We start from the raw sequence: 18,782 nt of genomic DNA on the forward strand, positions 1-18,782 counted from the left end.
CGTATAACCATTCAATATGAAATAGTAGCACATCCCCGCCCAACACACTCCTTTATCAAACGTGAAGGGGAGACTCTGTCTCTTTCGTGCTTTTCTGTATCCCCACAGTCTAGGGCAGTGCTCACCTGGTTTAAAGGAGTGCTCTATAATGTTTGTTAAAATGAATGAGGGTCTGGGGTTCAAACTCACTAAGGCACAGAGAGGTTTGATACTTTGCCTAAGGTTAAATGGTAAATAACAAAACTAGGGTTCGGACCTAGGTCTGATCAACTCCAAAGTTTGTGGTCTTAGCCACCAGAGTGTACCTTCTGTCTTGCATGTGTTACAAAGTCTGAAAAGCTTTTTTCATTGAATCCTTCTGCACTCAACATCAAAGGTTTAAAAAGTTCTATTTAGGGCTTCCCTGGTGGCACAGTGGTTGAGAGTCCGCCTACCGATGCAGGGGACACGGGTTCGTGCCCCAGTCCGGGAAGATTCCACATGCCGCGGAGCGGCTGGGCCCGTGAGCCATGGCTGCTGAGCCTGCGCATATGGAGCCTGTGCGCCGCAGCGGGAGAGGCCACAACAGTGAGAGGCCCGCGTACCGCAAAAAAAAAAAAAAAAAAAAAAAAGTCCTATTTAAATGTGTCCACTAGATGGCAACCTCCATTTCAAAATCACGGAAGTTTTACAAACTTTTTAAAATAAATATATAGAAAACTACAGAAGTTAACATATCAAATCCTGTACATGCACAATCCATAATTAATAACTGTTAACATTTTGTTGCCTTTACTTCAGATCATTTTCTGAAGAGGAAGGATGTACAGATAAATTCCTCACCTTTCTTTCCCTAGTCCAATTTCCCTCCCTGATGGAAACCACTATCATGAATTTAGGATGGAACCAGTCCATGTTTTTATATTTATTGTATGAATACATAAATAACACATATCAGACTGTAGTACCTTTTTTACAAGCTTATAAATGGTACCTTAATTCAGACCAAAGAAAATTTAGGATTTTAGCTATGGTAACAATACTTTGTTTTGGAAAAAACCTGAGCATCAGAGCATTATTTTTTCCAACTGACAACTCTTAGAATTTAATATCACATCTGGAAAAAATGCTTGCCAAAAAATTTTTTTTAATTAATAAACACTCATCAATCCAAAAGATAAGAAAGGAGAGAAAAGAAACAGGCAGGACAAATTGCCCAAAATAAAATTATAGAAATCTATGTGTATTAGTAATGATAATAAATAAAAATGCACTGGATATTAGTTAAATATTAAAAATTGTCACAATGGATTAGAAAACAAAATCCAGCTATATGTTGTTTATATAAGGGGTAAATCTAAAATATAAGGACACAGCAAGGTTGAAAGTAAAGGCATGGAAGAAGTTATACCAGCCAAATATTAGCCAAAAGAAAGCATCGGTATAGCTATATTTATATTGAACAAAATAGACTTTAAAGGAAAAAATTATTACTTGGGACAAAGATGGTCACTATAAAATGAAAAAAGATTTAACTCACTTGGAAGATAAAACACATCTAAACTTGGATACACCCAATAATACAGGATCAAGATGTTAAGCAAAATGCAGAAATATAATGAGAAAGAAAAATTCACAATCTTAGTAGAATTTAGCATACCTCTCTCATAATTGATACAAAAAGCAGGAAAATCATCAGTACAAAGACTTGAACAATAAAAAAACTTGACCTAACATACTAAATTTCATCAACTGTAAGCCACCGCTGATTGTAAAGCAAGCTATATCTTAAGTACCACTAAGAAAGAAAAGCCACTGCCAGTTAAACTACGCCATGCCATGGATGGCCAGATGCATACTGATTTCAGAGATGTTTAAATGTGAAAAACAGACATCTTTTAATCAGTGAAATTTGATGTAGAAAATACAACTGTAAATAACACATAAGAGTATTTATGAAAATAGAACCATATAATTTAGGCAGTAAAGTCTCAACAAATTTTCAAAGGACTGGTTTTATCCGGACTATGTTCCATTGATCTATGTGTGTCTCTCCTTTCACCAAAACCACACTGTCTTGATTACTGTAGCTTCATAGTAAGTCTTGAAATCAGGTGGTATGAATTCTTCAAGTTTTATTTTTTATTTTTCCCCTAAAATTGTTTTGGCCATTCCAGTTTCTTTGCTTTTCTATATGAATTTTAGAATCAGCTGGTCTGTATCTATAAAAGAAGATCCTGCTGGGATTTTGACTGGGGTTGTGTTAAAACTATACACAGATCAACTGGGGAAGAACTGACATTTAACAATATTCATCCAATTCATAAACACAATATATTTCCACTTATTTAGTGTTTGATTTTTTTCTTCAGTGTTTTGTAGTTTTTGGCAGAGACCATGCACATATTTTGTTAGATTTATACCTAATTACTACTTCTTTTTCTTTTTTCTTATAGGTATTTTAAATGTTTAAATTTCAGTTTCCAACTGTTGGCTAATATATAAAAAGAGGAATTTTGTCCTGTAACATTATAAATTGACTTATAAGTTTGAGGAGTTTTTAAAATAGATTTTCTTGGGGGGGAGGGGTTCTATTGAGATAGTGGCATTTGTGAATAGAGAGCTTTATATCTTTCTTTAAAGTCTGTATGCCTTTAGTTTTTTAATAAATTTATTTTATTTATTTATTTTTGGCTGTGTTGGGTCTTCATTGCTGCACGTGTGCTTTCTCTAGTTGCAGCAAGCAGGGGCTACTCTTCGTTGTGGTGTGCAGGCTTCTCATTGTCTTCTCTTGTTGCGGAGCATGGGCTATATAGGCACATGGGTTTCAGTAGTTGTGGCGCATGGGCTCAGTAGTTGTGGCTCGCGGGCTCTAGAGCACAGACTCAGTAGCTGTGGCGCACGGGCTTAGTTGCTCTGTGGCATGTGGGATCTTCCCGGACCAGGGCTCGAACCCGTGTCCCCTGCATCGGCAGGCGGATTCTTAACCACTGCGCCACCAGGGAAGCCCTGTATGCCTTTATCTTGCTTTACTGTACTGCCTAGGATTTCTAGTATAATGTTAAAGAGAATTGGAAAGAGTGGACTTTTTTTTTCTTTGCTGCACCGTGCAGCTTGTGGGATCTTAGTTCCCCAACCAGGGATTGAACCCAGGCCCTGGCAGTGAAAGCACCAAGTCCTAACCATGGACTGCCAGGGAATTCCCACCACTGCTTTTCAACATCATACTGTTAAGTCCTAATGCAATAAGATAAGAAAAGGAATTAAAGGTATACAGATTGAGAAGGAAGAAATAAAATCGTCTTTGTTCACAGATGATATGTTACTCTATTAGAAAATCCAAAAGATTTGACAAAGAAACTCCTGGAACTAATAAGTGATTACAGCAGGGTTGCAGGATACAAGGTTAATATACAAGAGTCAATCTCATTAGAATATACCAGCAATGAACAACTGGAATTTGAAATTAAAAATACAATACTTTTTACATTAGCACCCCCCAAAATGAAATACTTAGGTATAAATCTAACAAAATATGTACAAGATCTATATGAGGAAAATTACAAAACTGATAAAAGAAATCAAACAAGAACTAAATAAATGGACAGGTATTCCATGTTAATGGATAGAAAGACAACACTGTCAGGATGGCAGTTCTTCCAACTTGTTCTACAGATTCAATACAAGCCCAATCAAAATCCCAGCAAGTTATTTTGTGGACATCAACAAACTGCTTCTAAAGGTTATACACAGTGAAAAAAGACTCAGAATAGACAACACAATATTGAAGGAGAAGAACAAACCTGGAGAGCTGACAGTACCTGACTTCAAGACATACCATAGTGGGACTTCCCTGGTGGTCCAGTGGTTAAGACACCACACTTCCACTGCAGGGGCCACAGGTTCGACCCCTGGTCAGGGAACTACGATCCCACATGCCGAGTGGCCAAAAAGAAAAAAAACAGTTAAGAAAAAAGACATAACACAGAGCTACAGTAATCAAGACAGAGTGATATTCGCAAAAGAACAGACAAATAGATCAATGGAACAGTACAGAGAGCCCAGAAATAGACCCACAGGGATACAGTCAACTGATCTTCAACAAAGGAGCAAAGGCAATACAATGGAGCAAAGACAGTATTTTAAATAAGTGGTGCTGGAACAACTAGACATCCACATTAAAAAAAAAAAAAAGAATCTAGACACAGACTTTATATCCTCCACAAAAATTAACTCAAAATGGACCACAGACCTAAATGTAAAACACAAAAGTATAAAACTCTTAGAAGATAACATAGGAGAAAATCTAAATGACCTTGGGTTTGTCGATGACTCCAAAAGTATGATCCATAAAAAAAAGAATTGATAAATTGGACTTCATTAAAACTAAAAGTTTCTGCTCTGTGAAAGACAAAGAAAAAGGCAAGCCACAGACTGGGAGAAAATATTTGCAAAAGACATATCTAATAGAGGACTGTTATCCAAAAAATACAAAGAGCTCTTAAAACTCAACAATAAGAACCTGATTAAAAGATGGGCCAGGGCTTCCCTGGTGGCGCAGTGGTTTCCCTGGTGGCGCAGTGGTTGGGGGTCCGCCTGCCAATGCAGGGGACGCGGGTTCATGCCCAGGTCCGGGAGGATCCAGCGTGCCGCGGAGCAGCTGGGCCGGTGAGCCATGGCCGCTGAGCCTGCGCGTCCGGAGCCTGTGCTCCACAACGGGAGAGGCCACAACAGTGAGAGACCCACGTACCGCAAAAAATAATAATAATAATAAAAAAAATAAGATCCCACATGCTGCGGGGCAACTAAGCCCGCACACCACAACTACTGAGCTCACGTGCCTCAACAAGAGAGCCCACGTGCTGCAAACTACAGAGCCCAGGCACTCTGGAACCCGCACGCCACAACTAGAGAGAGAAAAAAACCCACGCCACAACTAGAGAAAAGCCCGAGCGCCACAACGAAGACCCCGCGTGCCGCAACTAAGACCCGACACAGCCAAAAAAATAAATAAAGTAAATAAATAAAATAAATATTAAAACAAGAAAAGACATGGAGAATGTTAAATGCATATTACTAAGTAAAAGAAACCAATCTGCAAAGGCTACATACTGTAGGTATGTATTATACGGTATTCTGAAAAAGGCAAAACTATGGAAACAGTAAAAGATGAGTGGCTGCATTAATGAAATGCATAAGACAAAGATAAACCCATAAAAGACCTAAGTAGGTAATATATGAAAAGATATTCAAATACTCAAACTCATTTAAAGTCAGGAAAATGCAGATTGAAACCATGAGTTCTCAATTCATACCAACAAGATTCGTAAAAAATTAAAAAGCATCGATGATAATATAAATAATGGGAACGTTTATGTGCTGCTAGTTGGACAGTATGTTGTTATAACATTTCAGAAAACTATTTGGCATTATTTAGAGAAGGTGATGGTGTATATTCTGTAAGAGTCAGCAGTCCTATATAGTCCAGAGAAACTCATGCTCACATCCATAACAGTATCAGTTGTAAGAGCAAAACTCTGGAAACAGTTCAAATGTTCATCAGTAATAGATTCCAATGTAGATAAATACATCATGGCATATTCACACCATGCATATGGTAAAAATAAATGAGTTACAGTTATAAATAACCACATGAATGAATGCTGAGCACGCAATACTGAATGAAACAAAACTAGCTGCAAAAGAAAATAAATTGCATGATTCAACTGATATAAAGTTTAAAAACACGCAAAACTAAACATGCTGTCCAATATGGTAACCACTAGCTATAGGGCTAACATGACTGAGGAACTAAATTTTAATTTAATTTAAATTTAAACTTAAATTGTCACCTGTCACTAGTGACCACCATACTGTACAGTCAGGTTTATAAAGAGAATCAATGGAATACTAAGTACAAAATTCAGAATATTGGTTTTTTCTAAGGGAAAGGGAAAGGGACAGGGACAGGGACACGGGGGATTTCCAAAGTAACAATGATGTTCTTTTTCTTAAATAGGTATCCTTATATTGTTTTTAATTCTTTAAACTGTACATAAACTGTACTATAAACATTCCTTCAAAAGGATTAAATATTTAACAAAACAAAAATAGTGAATGAGGTTGTGGGTACACAGAAGTTTATTTTGTTGTTATTATTTAAAGTCTACATAATAAAATATTTTTATTAAAAAGATTTCTAGGTAAGACAGGAATAAAGATACAGACCTACTGGAGAACAGACTTGAGGATATGGGGAGGGGAAAGGGTGAGCTGTGACAAAGCGAGAGAGAGGCATGGACGTATATACACAACCAAACGTAAGGTAGATAGCTAGTGGGAAGCAGCCGCATAGCACAGGAATATCAGCTCGGTGCTTTGTGACCGCCTGGAGGGGTGGGATAGGGAGGGTGGGAGGGAGGGAGACGCAAGAGGGAAGAGATATGGGAACATATGTATATGTATAACTGATTCACTTTGTTATAAAGCAGAAACTAACACACCATTGTAAAGCAATTATACCCCAAAAAGATGTTAAAAAACAACAACAACAAAAAAACCCTAAAAGGGTCCTCTCATGGCTTAAGATATAAATCGCGAGACGTTGAGCTCAAGACCCTGAACTAAAAATCAGGACGCAAGTTCTGAAAAATAGTAATTTCTACCATCTACTTAGGTTCTTTCCTCTCTTAAGGTTTGCTCCCATGAGTTAGGTATCAGATCCCCCTTTTCAGCTGAAAAAAATAGAGCCTGAGAGAGGTTAAACCAAGTCACATACCTCTTCTTTCATTTTTGTTTACTCATTTGTTAGACGTCCATATTTGCACATATTTGTTTGGCATTCACTAAATACTTGGGGGCACATTTATTGACTATCCACATATTTATCAGACATCCAGTAAATTTATTGTTCATCCACTATCCAAAAAAAAGATTTCTAGCACTAACTCAAGTGGAGCAAGGGACAACCAAGAAGAATAAAATCTCCCCTAACTCCAGACCCAATCAACCCTACCATCCTACATCCCCCCCCCCACACCCTACCCCAGGCCCCAGGCTCAGCACTAATGCCCTCATCCTTCTTCAAAGATAAGAGAAACAAGATGCATTATCTACTGCTATGTTACAAATTATTCCAAAACTTAGCAGCTTAAAACAACAAAATTTTGTTATCTCACAATTTCTGTGGGTCAAGAATTTTGAGTGTGGCTTGGGGGATGTCTCTGGCTTCAGGCCTCTCATGAGGTTGCATTTAGGATCTTAGCCAGAACTGTGGTCTCATCTGAAGGTCTGACCTGGGAAAGGTCTGCTTCCTAGCTCACTCATGTGGTGTGGTTTGCTTCTTCATAGGCCGTTAGATTTACTATGACTGCAAGCTACTCCATAGGGCCATAGGGCAGCTCATAATATGGCAGCCGACTTCCCTCAGAGCAAGAGAGCTAGAAAAAATGTTCAAGACAAGTCACAATCTTTTTATAATCTAGTCTTGGAAGGGATAGCCCATCCCCTCTGCCACCATCTGTTTGCTACAAGCATGTCACTAAATCTAGCCAACTTAGAGTTGCCAACTTAGCGGAGGGGGCTAACAAAGGGTATGAATACCAGAAGACAAGGCTAATTAAAGGCCATCGTGGTGGCTGCCTACCACACCAGAGAACATCTGTCTGCGGACTGGAGTGATCCCACAAAACAAGGAAGTAGCAATGCAGGAGAGAAGAGTGAAGACCTAGAGAAGGCAGAGGAAATCCAGGCCTAGGACCTTTGCATGTACCGGTCCACTGCATTTTTCATTGCTCTTTCATGACTTGGCTGCATGCACCTGTTTTTGATCAGGATGTGGAAAAGAAATCTGTTGAATGTCTGCCATCTGCCACAGCAAGACCAGTCATCTTGCCCTGCTTACAATGCCATCCCCAATCTGATCACATCCCTCCCCCACAGAAACACACCCCAACTGTGTCTCCCCCCTTTCAAGTATCATCTTTCACTCAACTATTTGGGGAAAAGTCAATTTGTTTCCTGTTCTGCCCCTGGGTTAGGTCAGTTCATGCTGCCACTTGTTTATCCAACACCACCTGCTTCCCTCCCACTGATTTCAGCTCAGCCCAGGAGCTTCTGTTCTCTTTCCACTTGTTACCACCTGTAAGGCTCAACTAATAGGCTCCTTTGATTTAATGCAGCCAACCATGACAAACTAGGAGGATGATATGAGCACAGCGCTGTCCTTTTGCTGACCCCTACTTTCATTCCCCACCATGTGACCAGCCTCCCAGACTACCACAAGCCCACACTGTGCCCTTGTTACTGAAGGAGTCAGGTTAACTGAGGAAACCTTTAGCACAGCTCAAGACAGCAATGATAAAACAATTTAAAACCAAACATTACACATCATTGTTCTTAAAAACCATGGGTCAACCCACCACAGTGAAACTCTCACAGATATCTTTTTGGCTTGGGCCTGGCCTTCTGCCATGTTGTTGGGCGGCCTGCCTCTTTCCTCTCTCTCCTCCTTTGCACACTGAAAAATTTCTCTTCATTATGCTGAGCATACTTATACCCCTAAGTACAAAGCAGGGTCCAAGCCTACTACTGCATATCCAAAACCATAGTAAATGGTTCTGCTAAAGGGAAGAAGGGTCATACACAATCCTGGACTCCAAAAAGAATCAAATCAAATACAAAACCAGGAAGAAGCCTTTAACTTAGTTTTTTCTCTTATATATCCTGATCAAAAATTTTAAGGCATGGCTTCTCTCTTCAGTCTCTGAAAGATAACAGAAAACAGTAAAAAAAAAAAAAAACCCAAAAAACTAAAATTATACACACATTGTATTATTATTACTATGGTGGTTAATTTTATGTGTCAACTTGATAGGGCTAAGGGACGCCCAGATCACTGGTAAAATATTACTTCTGGGTGTGTCTGTGAGGGTGTTTCTGAAGGATTACCATTTGAACTAGTAGACTGAGTAAAGAAGATCTGCCGTCACCAATGTTGGATGGGTATCATTCACTCCAATCCACTGAGGGCCCACACAGAACAAAAAGGTGCACAAAGGGCAATTTCTCCTTTCTTCTTGAGTTGGGACATCCATCTTTCCTGCCCTCCCACATCAGAGCTCCTGGTTCTCCAGGCTTTCGTTTGGGACTGAATTATACCACTGGTTTTCCAGCTTGCAGATGGCATATCATGAGACTTCTCGGCCTCCATAATTGTGAGAGCCAATTCCCATAAATAATCTCCTCTTATATATCTCTATATATCCTATCGGTTCTGTTTCTCTGGAGAAACACAAATACATATCCATACCTTTGCTTAGTCTGTCTTCACTACATCTCCTTCCTCTTCTCGATATTCCCCCTCTACCTAGGTCCAGCTCACATTCCCCTCTTGCAGGGAGCCTTCCCAGACTGCCACAGCCCACACCAATCCCTTGTGTCTGAATTCATATTAGGCTTGGGTGTCATGGCTTCCTTCTTTGTTCTCCAAGTGAATTACCCCTGATTTTCTCTTCTAGCCAAGTTATAAAGTTCTCTGGGTCAGAGGGCCAGGTCTTAACACACCTCCCATGATATGATACTTATTTTGGTGTATGGTACGTAGTATGAGGTTAATACCTACGTGTTCAGTGGATCGATTAACTGGAGCCACTTATCTGTGCTCTTTTCCCACAGTGTTTGTAATGTCAAGGGGCATCTTGGGGGTTCTGATGGTGCAAGGAATAATGTACCTCTCAGGCTGGGGACTGGTGTGTGTGTGTGTGTGTGTGTGTGTGTGTGTGTGTGTGTGTGTGTGTGTGTGTGTGTGTGTGTGTGTGTGTGTGTGTGTGTGTGTGTGTGTGTGTGTGTGTGTGTGTGTGTTTGGGGTGGGGGTGGGTGCAGTGACCTTTAGTCAGGCTTTGTCCTCAACTTCCAGGCAGGTTCTTAAATTCTGGGGTGGAGGGGGTGCGCTTGGAGGCATGAACCCGCGCCCCCTGTAGTGGAAGCATGGAGTCTTAACCACTGGACCACCAGGGATGTCCCTGCAGGTCCTTACATTTGATTTAATCAGCTCACCATGAGGTGACCAGTCGAAGGTAAACTACTACAGAACAATTAATGATGAGATCAATGTGCATTACAGAAATTGGGCTCCCCCAACGCCCACATTGTCTCAAATCCCAACCTCTACACTTGCTTTGCCTTCTGCTTTACGTCTCCCTTCCCCAGCTTACCCACTTCAGTTTAGGTGCTCTTACTTCAGGAAGCCTTCCTGGCCTTGAAGTCTGAGCTGCTCCAGAGGTTCCAGCAGCTCCCCTCTCACCACAACAGTCCTACTGTACCATCTAAGTGTGTAGATCTGGCTCAGGAAGGTCTCGCCAGTTAGCGAATCCCCAGATCCTGGCTGAGGGCGAGACATTTCGTTGGTCGCGTAACCAGAACACCGGCTGAGGCCTTGACTCATCCGGGCACTTCCGCAGCCTCACAGGCCTCAGCCCCCATCAAAACCCCTCGCCTACTTCGGTTGTGTGACGTCGCCCCCCACCCCGCCCCTGCACCTACCCAGCCGCACAGCTCCCGCGTCGCCCACCTCGCCCACCTCCTCTGCCGGGCTGCTCAGGCCGAGGGCCCACAGGCTCGCGGGCTGGGGGAAGGGGGCAGGGGGGGCGGGCAGGAAATGCCTGCCGCCATCTTGCCCACCAGGAGTTCCGACATGGGGCTGGGACTCCTGAGCGCAGCACTGTTGTTTCTGGGCGGCGCTCTCATATGCTCAGAACACTACCCACTCTCTGAAAGGAGTGGGCATGGCTCCTCGCAGGAACAGGCCGGAGGTCGGAGGTGGCCCGAAGCCATGAGTGGGAGGCCCAGGGCGCAGGAGCCCCAGGCCCCGGAAGAGGAAGGGTTGAATGCAAAGGGCAGTATCTGTTCGTTCTTCTCTTTGGACAGTAGTCCTTGCCTTTTCCCCACTTAAGTAGTATTTGAATTTGGGGCCCTCCTTTTCTGTTTTTCCAGCTGCCTTTAACTAAAAATTTACGGATCCAAGCAGCCCGATTTTAATGACTGGAGTAGTAGTACTAATAGTAAAAATGCCATACACTTCTGCGTCTGTATATGCGCCTCAAAACATTCTGGGCTTTGTCATTCCCATTTTACAGACTAATAATTCATTGGAATTCAAAGATGAAAGGGCTGTTAGGTGACTTTTTCATACTACAGTTAAGAAGAATTAACCCAACAAGTTAAATGGCAAGTATTAGAACTTGTAGCTCTTGGTTGACCAGTCCCAGGCTCTTTTAGTGGCCGTTTCACACGGGGGAAAAATACGATACCTGGCCAGAGAAACTTGCCTCATGGTTATACTTCTCAGGAGAAGAGTTTTAAAATGGATGAATTGTGCTGATTTAATGTCTTTCTATTTGTGAGTAAGCAATTAAGACATGTTTGTCTTAGCTCTCTCAGATCTTTTTTCAAAATATGGGCATGGCTTAGGTATCCAGCTTGCTTTATGCGTTTTTTAAATAGGATTTCAAATATTACATTAACGTGTTAAGATTATAAAGTAATACATATAATAATATGTTCAGTCCAAATAATGTATCATTTTTATTTTTAGATTGTGGAACAGCACCACTTGCAAGTATGTTCCAGGGGTCTCGGATTGTAGGGGGCACAGAAGCTCAAATTGGCGCATGGCCATGGCTAGTTAGCCTACAGATTCAATCTGGCAGATATCGTGCTCATGTATGTGCGGGAAGCTTAGTGAAAAATAGATGGGTCCTCACGGCTGCCCACTGCACTAATAAGGACACTAGGTATGTATTCAGAACAGAACTCTTATTTTATGCTCTTGGGGGATATTTTGAAGTGGCGGAGGACCACTTGACTTCAGCCATGTTCAGTTAAGCGATATGTTTCCAGGTAGCCATAATGCCTTACACTGAATAGTACACTGAATATTTGTTGAAATAAATCCTTTAAGTCAGAGGTCAACAAACGTTTTCTGTAAAGACAGTAAATATTTTAGGCTTTGCAGGCCAGACTCAACTCTGTCACAGTAGAACCAAAGTGGTCATAGATGATACATCACTGAATGAGTGTGCTGTGATGCAATAAAACTATTTATGAACACTGAAATCTGAACAAAATCCTATTTTGTCATTTTGGGTTTTCCCCAACCATTTAAAAGTGTAAAAAACATTCTTTGTTTATGGGCTATATTAAAATAGGAGACAGGCCAGATTTGGCCTGTGGGTTGTAGTTTGTTGGACCTTGCTTTAAATAATAAATAGCATTTCTTTTAGCTTTAAAAATTACTGTATTGTAATCATGTATTTGTCTTTCTCACCATTAGATCATGGTGAGACAAGTCCATGAAGACAAGGACTACATGTTTTATTTTGTATTTCTGGTACTAATACAGGAGTTGGCCTGCTTTACAGGAGACATAATAAATATTTATTGAGTCTATGGATGATGTCAGTCTTGGAGAAATAGATTTACCACAGTTGTAATAGAACTTTATGACCCTCCTAACATTTAAAATGAAGCTCTAAGATAAATACTGTGGAAAACCGTGGTACCTGTCATACAGTCTCTCTTTAGTCTCTAATTTTTATGAGCTATCTGGGAGAAGAATGAAAAGTCTCTAAGAAAAACTAACAACAACTTCAAAATTCAACTGAGGGTAACTGGCCTGATGGGGTTCCTAAGGTTTTAATCTTTTAATCTGTTTACCACATTTAAAAAACATGCACTTCAGTTCCATAAGTTGGCCTCTTGAGGACTAGAGATCAGAAAAATGGGAAGCTATTGAGGTATAAACCCAAGAGTATAGAAAAAGATGTAGAAAACAGCTTCAGAGTTAGAAATCAATTCTGGTCTTTCAGGTGTGGGTGTCTTACAACTCTTTCCTAAAATGCTGTCTTTAAAAACTGCTTTTCAACAGCTTTCAAACCTTAAACCAAGGGAGGAAAAGCCTGCTTGGTATGATTTGAAGATTCTTGGAAAAGCTCTTCTCACCTATTAAGTCCTGATATTGGGCCTTTACTAGTCTGTTCCTTTTTTTTTTTTGCGGTACGCGGGCCTCTCACTGCTGTGGCTTCTCCCGTTGTGGAGCACAGGCTCCGGACACGCAGGATCAGCGGCCATGGCTCACGGGCCCAGCTGCTCCGCGGCATGTGGGATCTTCCCGGACCGGGGCACGAACCCACGTCCCCTGCATCGGCAGGCGGACTCTCAACCACTGCGCCACCAGGGAAGCCCTAGTCTGTTCCTTTGACACGTGGGGAGAACAATGCATTTGGAGAGGGGCGACCTGTATACTAGTCCTCCTCTGACACTTTGTGGTACAGTGGCTTTAAGTAAGATTCCAGAACCTACTAGATATACCACCTTGGTCAAATAATATAGCTTTGTTATATTGTCATAAAATCTTAGAGTTCAAAGAGGTATTATAAAGGTGTGGTTCAATTCTCTGTCCTGTATATGAATCCTTCTTAAAATATTGAAGTAAAGGGTTCTCTAGTCTGAAATAACTATTGCTTTAATGCATTGAGTCAGGCATATTTTCAGACACAATTTCCACTACTCTTCACAACCACTCTTTACTGTAGGGAGACCCTGACTGGAAAACAGTGAAATCAGGGATCAAATCCAGGTGTGTCATAATGAAAATCCACACACATAACCATAACTATATCATTTGGCTCTCTACTTGAAACATCTCTTGTGATGATGAACTGCTACCTTGGAAAGAATTTCATTTAAGTTTTGTGCAGCTTTATTTCTTAGAAAGCCTTTCCTTATGTTGAACTAAGTGTCTTGATTTTCATTCTGCCTTCTGAAGCCATATATATTAAACCTCATTACTCTTCCAAGCATTTGAAGATAATATTAATATTCCACTTAACAATTCTCAAGGCTAAATCTTATTGATATTTTTACCCCTTTACTCAACAAACATTTACTAAATGTATATTATATGCTAGGGACTGGGCTAGGTGCTGAGGAAGTCGACATTACTGAGGCATAGTCTGTATTTTTCAGGAGTACCTCCTGTCTCAGAAGACTCTGCCACTTCTATTCCTGTTCCCCCTCATTTCCTAAACCTTGCACCATCAGTTATCCCTTATTCCTTCTTATAACATGAAAGACCCGCTCTGAGATTAGGTACTGTTTAAGAATGTTACATATAACTCTGTATTTCAAAAAAGCCCTCCCAGTAGCCCTCTGAGATAGCTGTTATCTCCATTTCACACCTGAGGAGTCAGAGATCAGAGATATTTGGTAATTTTCCCAAGACCACATTGCTGTAAAGTGGCAACCTATTGATTTAAACCTAGTCTCAAGTCTATAGCTGTTTCATTACACCTCATTGTCTCTTTAGTATTTTTCAGTATTTTCCTCTTGCTTCTTCCCTACAGCCTTCAAACATGTTTAGGTCACCTCATCGTTATTTAGCAAACAAACAAACCCTACCTGTTTCTATTCTTCCTTTCACTACTAGACTCCTTGAAAGAAAGACTCCCTTTTGCTTCACCTGCATTGACTCATAAAATCCCAATTGCAGTCTGATTTTTGTAGCCAGAACACACTATTAAAGACCCACTTCTATGCCAAATCCAATGACCTCTACTCAATCCCCATCCTATTTCATCTGTATAACATTTGGCAAAGTTGACTGCTGTTCTACATCTTTTTTTTTTTTTTTTTTTTTTGGCCATGCCGCACGGCTTGTGGGATCTTAGTTCGCCAACCAGGAATTGAACCCGGGCCCTCAGCAGTGAAAGCTCGGATTCCTAGCCACTGGACTGCCAGGGAATTCCCTCTGATCTCTTTTCTTGATTTTTAAGACACCACTATTCTCTACCTTAAAAAAATTTTTTTCCTTATTCCTTGAGTCTTTGTCTTCTTTTAAGTGGCAGTATTTTCAAGAGTTCCACCTTCTATCCTCTTGCCTTATCATCTGTACTCTTCCCTAGAGATGTCTCATCTACTTCTGTTTTAGGAGTCACCATGTCCTGGCAACTCCCAAGTCTCTCCAGCTGAGTCGTATTTCCAGCTCCCTACTATACGTATATACTGGAGTCACATTCCCAACAAGTCCAAACATGAACTTTTAAACTCTTTCCTCTAGAGAACAGTCTCAGCAGCCCTGAAGGCTTTCAGGTTGTTAATAAGTCCTCAGGCCCCTGCTAGCACAGGGAGCTTCATGGACCTGTCAGCAATTAAGGAACAAAAGTCATGAAGATTTACATAAACTTTGGTATGTTCTCCTGAAAGAAACATGCTCCTAACTCTAGAGCAGGAGGCTAAGCAGCAGAGATTGCCAATGCCAAGTCTGAAGCAGTTAGAAAAGGTAGTAGATTCCATGGATACATTAGATAAAGTTGTCCAGGAAAGGGAAGATGCCCTCAGAATTCTTGAGACTGGTCAAGAAAAAGCTAGACCTGGTTCTTGGAGAAGAGACATCTTTCGAAGAATCATCTGGCACAAGTTCAAGCAGTGGCCTATACCTTGGTACCTAAATAAAGAAAACAATAGAAAACGATTCTTTGCAGTGCCCTAGGTGAAACGTTTTGTCAGATTGAGAATTGAGAAACAAGCCTGCATCAAAGCAAGGAAGACAAGTTTAGCAAGCAAGAAAGAAAATTTTCTTCAGGAAAAGTTTCCACATCTTTCTGAAGCCCAGAAATCAAGTCTTATCTAAGACATCTGAACTTTTAATTTACCATTTTGTTTTTCTTGGATTACAATCTATATACAAAAGTGAATACATACTAAGTGGTTTATAAATAACTTGTGTTTTTAGTCAAATGACTATCAACTGGGACTACCCTGGTGGCGTAGAGGTTAAGAATCCGCCTGCCAATGCAGGGGACATGGGTTCGAGCCCTGGTCCAGGAAGATCCCACATGCCGCAGAGCAACTAAGCCCGTGTGCCACAACTACCGATCCTGTTCTCTAGAGCCTAAGAGCCACAACTACTGAGCCTGCCTAGAGCCCGTGCTCCATTGAGAAGCCATCGCAATGAGAAGCCCACACATCGCAACAAAGAGTAGCCCCTGCTCGCTGCAACTAGAGAAAGCCTGCGCACAGAACGAAGACCCAACACGGGCAAAAATAATTAATTTTTAAAAACTGACTATCAACTGTTCTAAGTGTTATTATGGCATGCTAAATCTGGAAGTGGTCAAAATCAGGTATAAAGTTTAAATTCCCATCTTATTAAAAAAAAAATCTTCCCTCTAATTCTATCCCTTCTCTATTTTCTCAGATAACAGCCTCACCAACAGTCCCATTACCTCAACAGTTAGCTGACTCTCTCTGTGCGGTATCTCTTAAATTTGCTTCTTTTTGTCCCCCAATACTCCCCACTGATGAGAAGTAGATTCAGAATACCAGTCTCCATATCCCTAGTTCATTACTTACACTATTACTATGGTAACTATCTGAATGAGCATGAAGTGGTATCTCATTGTGGTTCTGTTGTTTTAATTAATTTATTTATTTATTTTTGGCTGCGTTGGGTCTTCATTGCTGCGCGCAGGCTTTCTCTAGTTGCGGCGAGTGGGGGCTACTTTTCGTTGCGGTTCATGGGCTTCTCATTGCGGTGCTTCTCTCGCTGCGGAGCATGGGCTCTAGGCGCTCCGGCTCAGTAGTTGTGGCTCACAGGCTCTACAGCACAGGCTCAGTAGTTGTGGCGCATGGTCTTAGGTGCTCCACAGCATGTGGGATCTTCCCGGACCAGGGCTTGAACCCATGGTCCCCTGCATTGGCAGGTGGATTCTTAACCACTGCGCCACCAGGGAAGTCCCTCATTGTGGTTTTGAGTCACATTTCCCTAATGATTAGTGATGTTGAGCATCTTTCCATGTGATTTCTGGCCATTTGTATTTCTTCTGTTTTTTTAAGGTTTATTTTATTTTTGGCCACACCATGTGGCATGCAGGATCTTAGCTCCTGGACCAGGGATCGAACCCGTGCCCCCTGCAGTGGAAGCACGGATTCTTAACTACTGGACCAACAGGGCAGTCCTATATTTCTTCTGTGGAGAAACGTCTATTCAAGTCCTTTGCCCATTTTTGAACTCGGCTGTCTGGATTTTTTGTGGATGTTGAGCTGTAGGAGTGCTTTATATATCCTAGATATTAATCCCTTGTCAAATATATGATATACAAATATTTTCTCCAATTCTGTGGGTTGTCTTTTCACTCTCTTGAAAGTGTCCTTTGATGCACAAGTTTTTAATTTTGATCAAGTCCAATTTATCTATTTTTTTCTTTTGTTGCCTGTGCTTTTGGTGTCATACCCAAGAATCACTGCCAAATCCAATATCATGAAGCTTTTCTGTGTTTTCTTCTAAGAGTTTTATAGCTTTGTTCTTATATTTTGGTCTTTGATCTATTTTGAGTTAACTTTTGCATATGGTATAAGGGTCCAATTTCATTCTTTTGTATGTAGATATCCAATTCTCCCAGCACCATTTGTTGAAAAGCCTTTCCTTTCTCCATTGAATTATCTTGGCACTCTTGTTGAAAATCAATTGGCCACATATGCAAGGGTGTATTTCTGGGCTCTCTATTTTCCATTGGTATATATATCTGCCCTTATGCTAGTATCACACTGTTTCAGTTATTGTAGCTTTTCAGTAAGTTTTGAAATCAGGAAGTATGGTCCTCCAACTTTATTCTTCTTTTTCAAGATTATTTTGGCTATTTGGGGTCTTTTGATATTCCATATGAATCTTAGGATGGGTTTCTTATTTCTGCAAAAGCATCACTGGGATTTTTATAGGTATTTCATTGAATCTATAGATCATTCTGGGTAGTACTGTCATTTTAACAATATTAAGTCTTCCAATACATGAACAAGGGATGTCTTTCCATTTATTTGTCTTCTTTAATTTCTTTCAGCAATGTTTTGTACTTTTCAGTGTATATAACCTGTTTTTTAATCTCACGGTCTGAATATAAATTGAAATAGGTAAGTAATATAAGTTGATTTAGCCATTCTATGTCTTTTGATTGGAGAATTTAATCTGTTTACATTTAAAGTAATTATTGCTAGGTAAGGACTTACTATCACCATTTATTAATTGTTTTCTGGTTGTTTTCTAGATCCACTGTTCCCTGTTTCTTAGCCTGCTGTCTTTTTTGTGTTTTGATGTCTTTTGGTATCAGTATGCTTTGATTTCTTTATCAAGTCCTTTTGTGTAATTCCTACAGGTTTTTACCTTGAGGTTATCAAGAAGCTTACATAAACTATCTTAAAATTATAACACACTATTTTAAGCTGTTAGCAACTTAACTTCAATAGAATTCCTAAGCTTTACACTTTTGCTTCTCCTCCACCTTACATTTTAGGTTATTGCTGTTATGATTTACATATTTTTTATAATGTGTAACTAATAGATTAGTGTTGTTATAGTTATTTTTACTATATTAATTCCTTTAACTTTTAAAGTTGTAAGTAAATTATGCACCACTATTACCAAATTACAGAATCTAAGTTTGGCTATATATTTACCATTACCAGTGAGTTTTGCACTACCTTTTAATGTCTTTATGATGTTAATTAGTGTCCTTTTACTTTCAGTCAAAGAACTTCCTTTAGCATTTCTTGTAAGGCTAGTCTAGTGGTAATGAACTCTCTCAGCTTTTGTCTGTTCAGAAAAGTCTTTGTCCAACAATATGCTGCCTACAAGGGACTCACTTTAGCTTTAAAGGCACACATAGACTGAGAGTGAAGGGATAGAAAAAGACATTCAAGCAAATGGTAACCCCCAAAAAGCAGGGGTAGTTGTACTTATATTAGACAAAATA

The 18,782-nt window shown here is 40.4% G+C and overlaps 1 protein-coding gene and 1 pseudogene across 2 annotated transcripts in view; both read left to right on the forward strand.

Annotated features, from left to right (window-relative positions):
• Positions 1 to 11,535: 11,535 nt before the first annotated feature.
• Positions 11,536 to 18,782, forward strand: part of TMPRSS12 (transmembrane serine protease 12) — a gene marked incomplete at both ends in the record, with an annotated part of 36,117 nt that continues 28,870 nt past the window's right edge. Inside the window, one exon of the mRNA XM_082665866.1 lies at positions 11,536 to 11,771. Within this exon, the coding sequence (XP_082521992.1) occupies positions 11,536 to 11,771 (236 nt within the window). The remainder of the gene's footprint in view (positions 11,772 to 18,782) is intronic.
• On the forward strand, positions 15,245 to 15,667 carry LOC309829347 (large ribosomal subunit protein uL29m-like; annotated as a pseudogene). Its single transcript has one exon. The product of its transcript is annotated as a large ribosomal subunit protein uL29m-like (transcript).

The sequence above is a fragment of the Grampus griseus genome, assembly GCF_964374135.1.
Source record: "Grampus griseus genome assembly, chromosome: 11".
NCBI classification, from domain to species: Eukaryota; Metazoa; Chordata; class Mammalia; order Artiodactyla; family Delphinidae; genus Grampus; species Grampus griseus.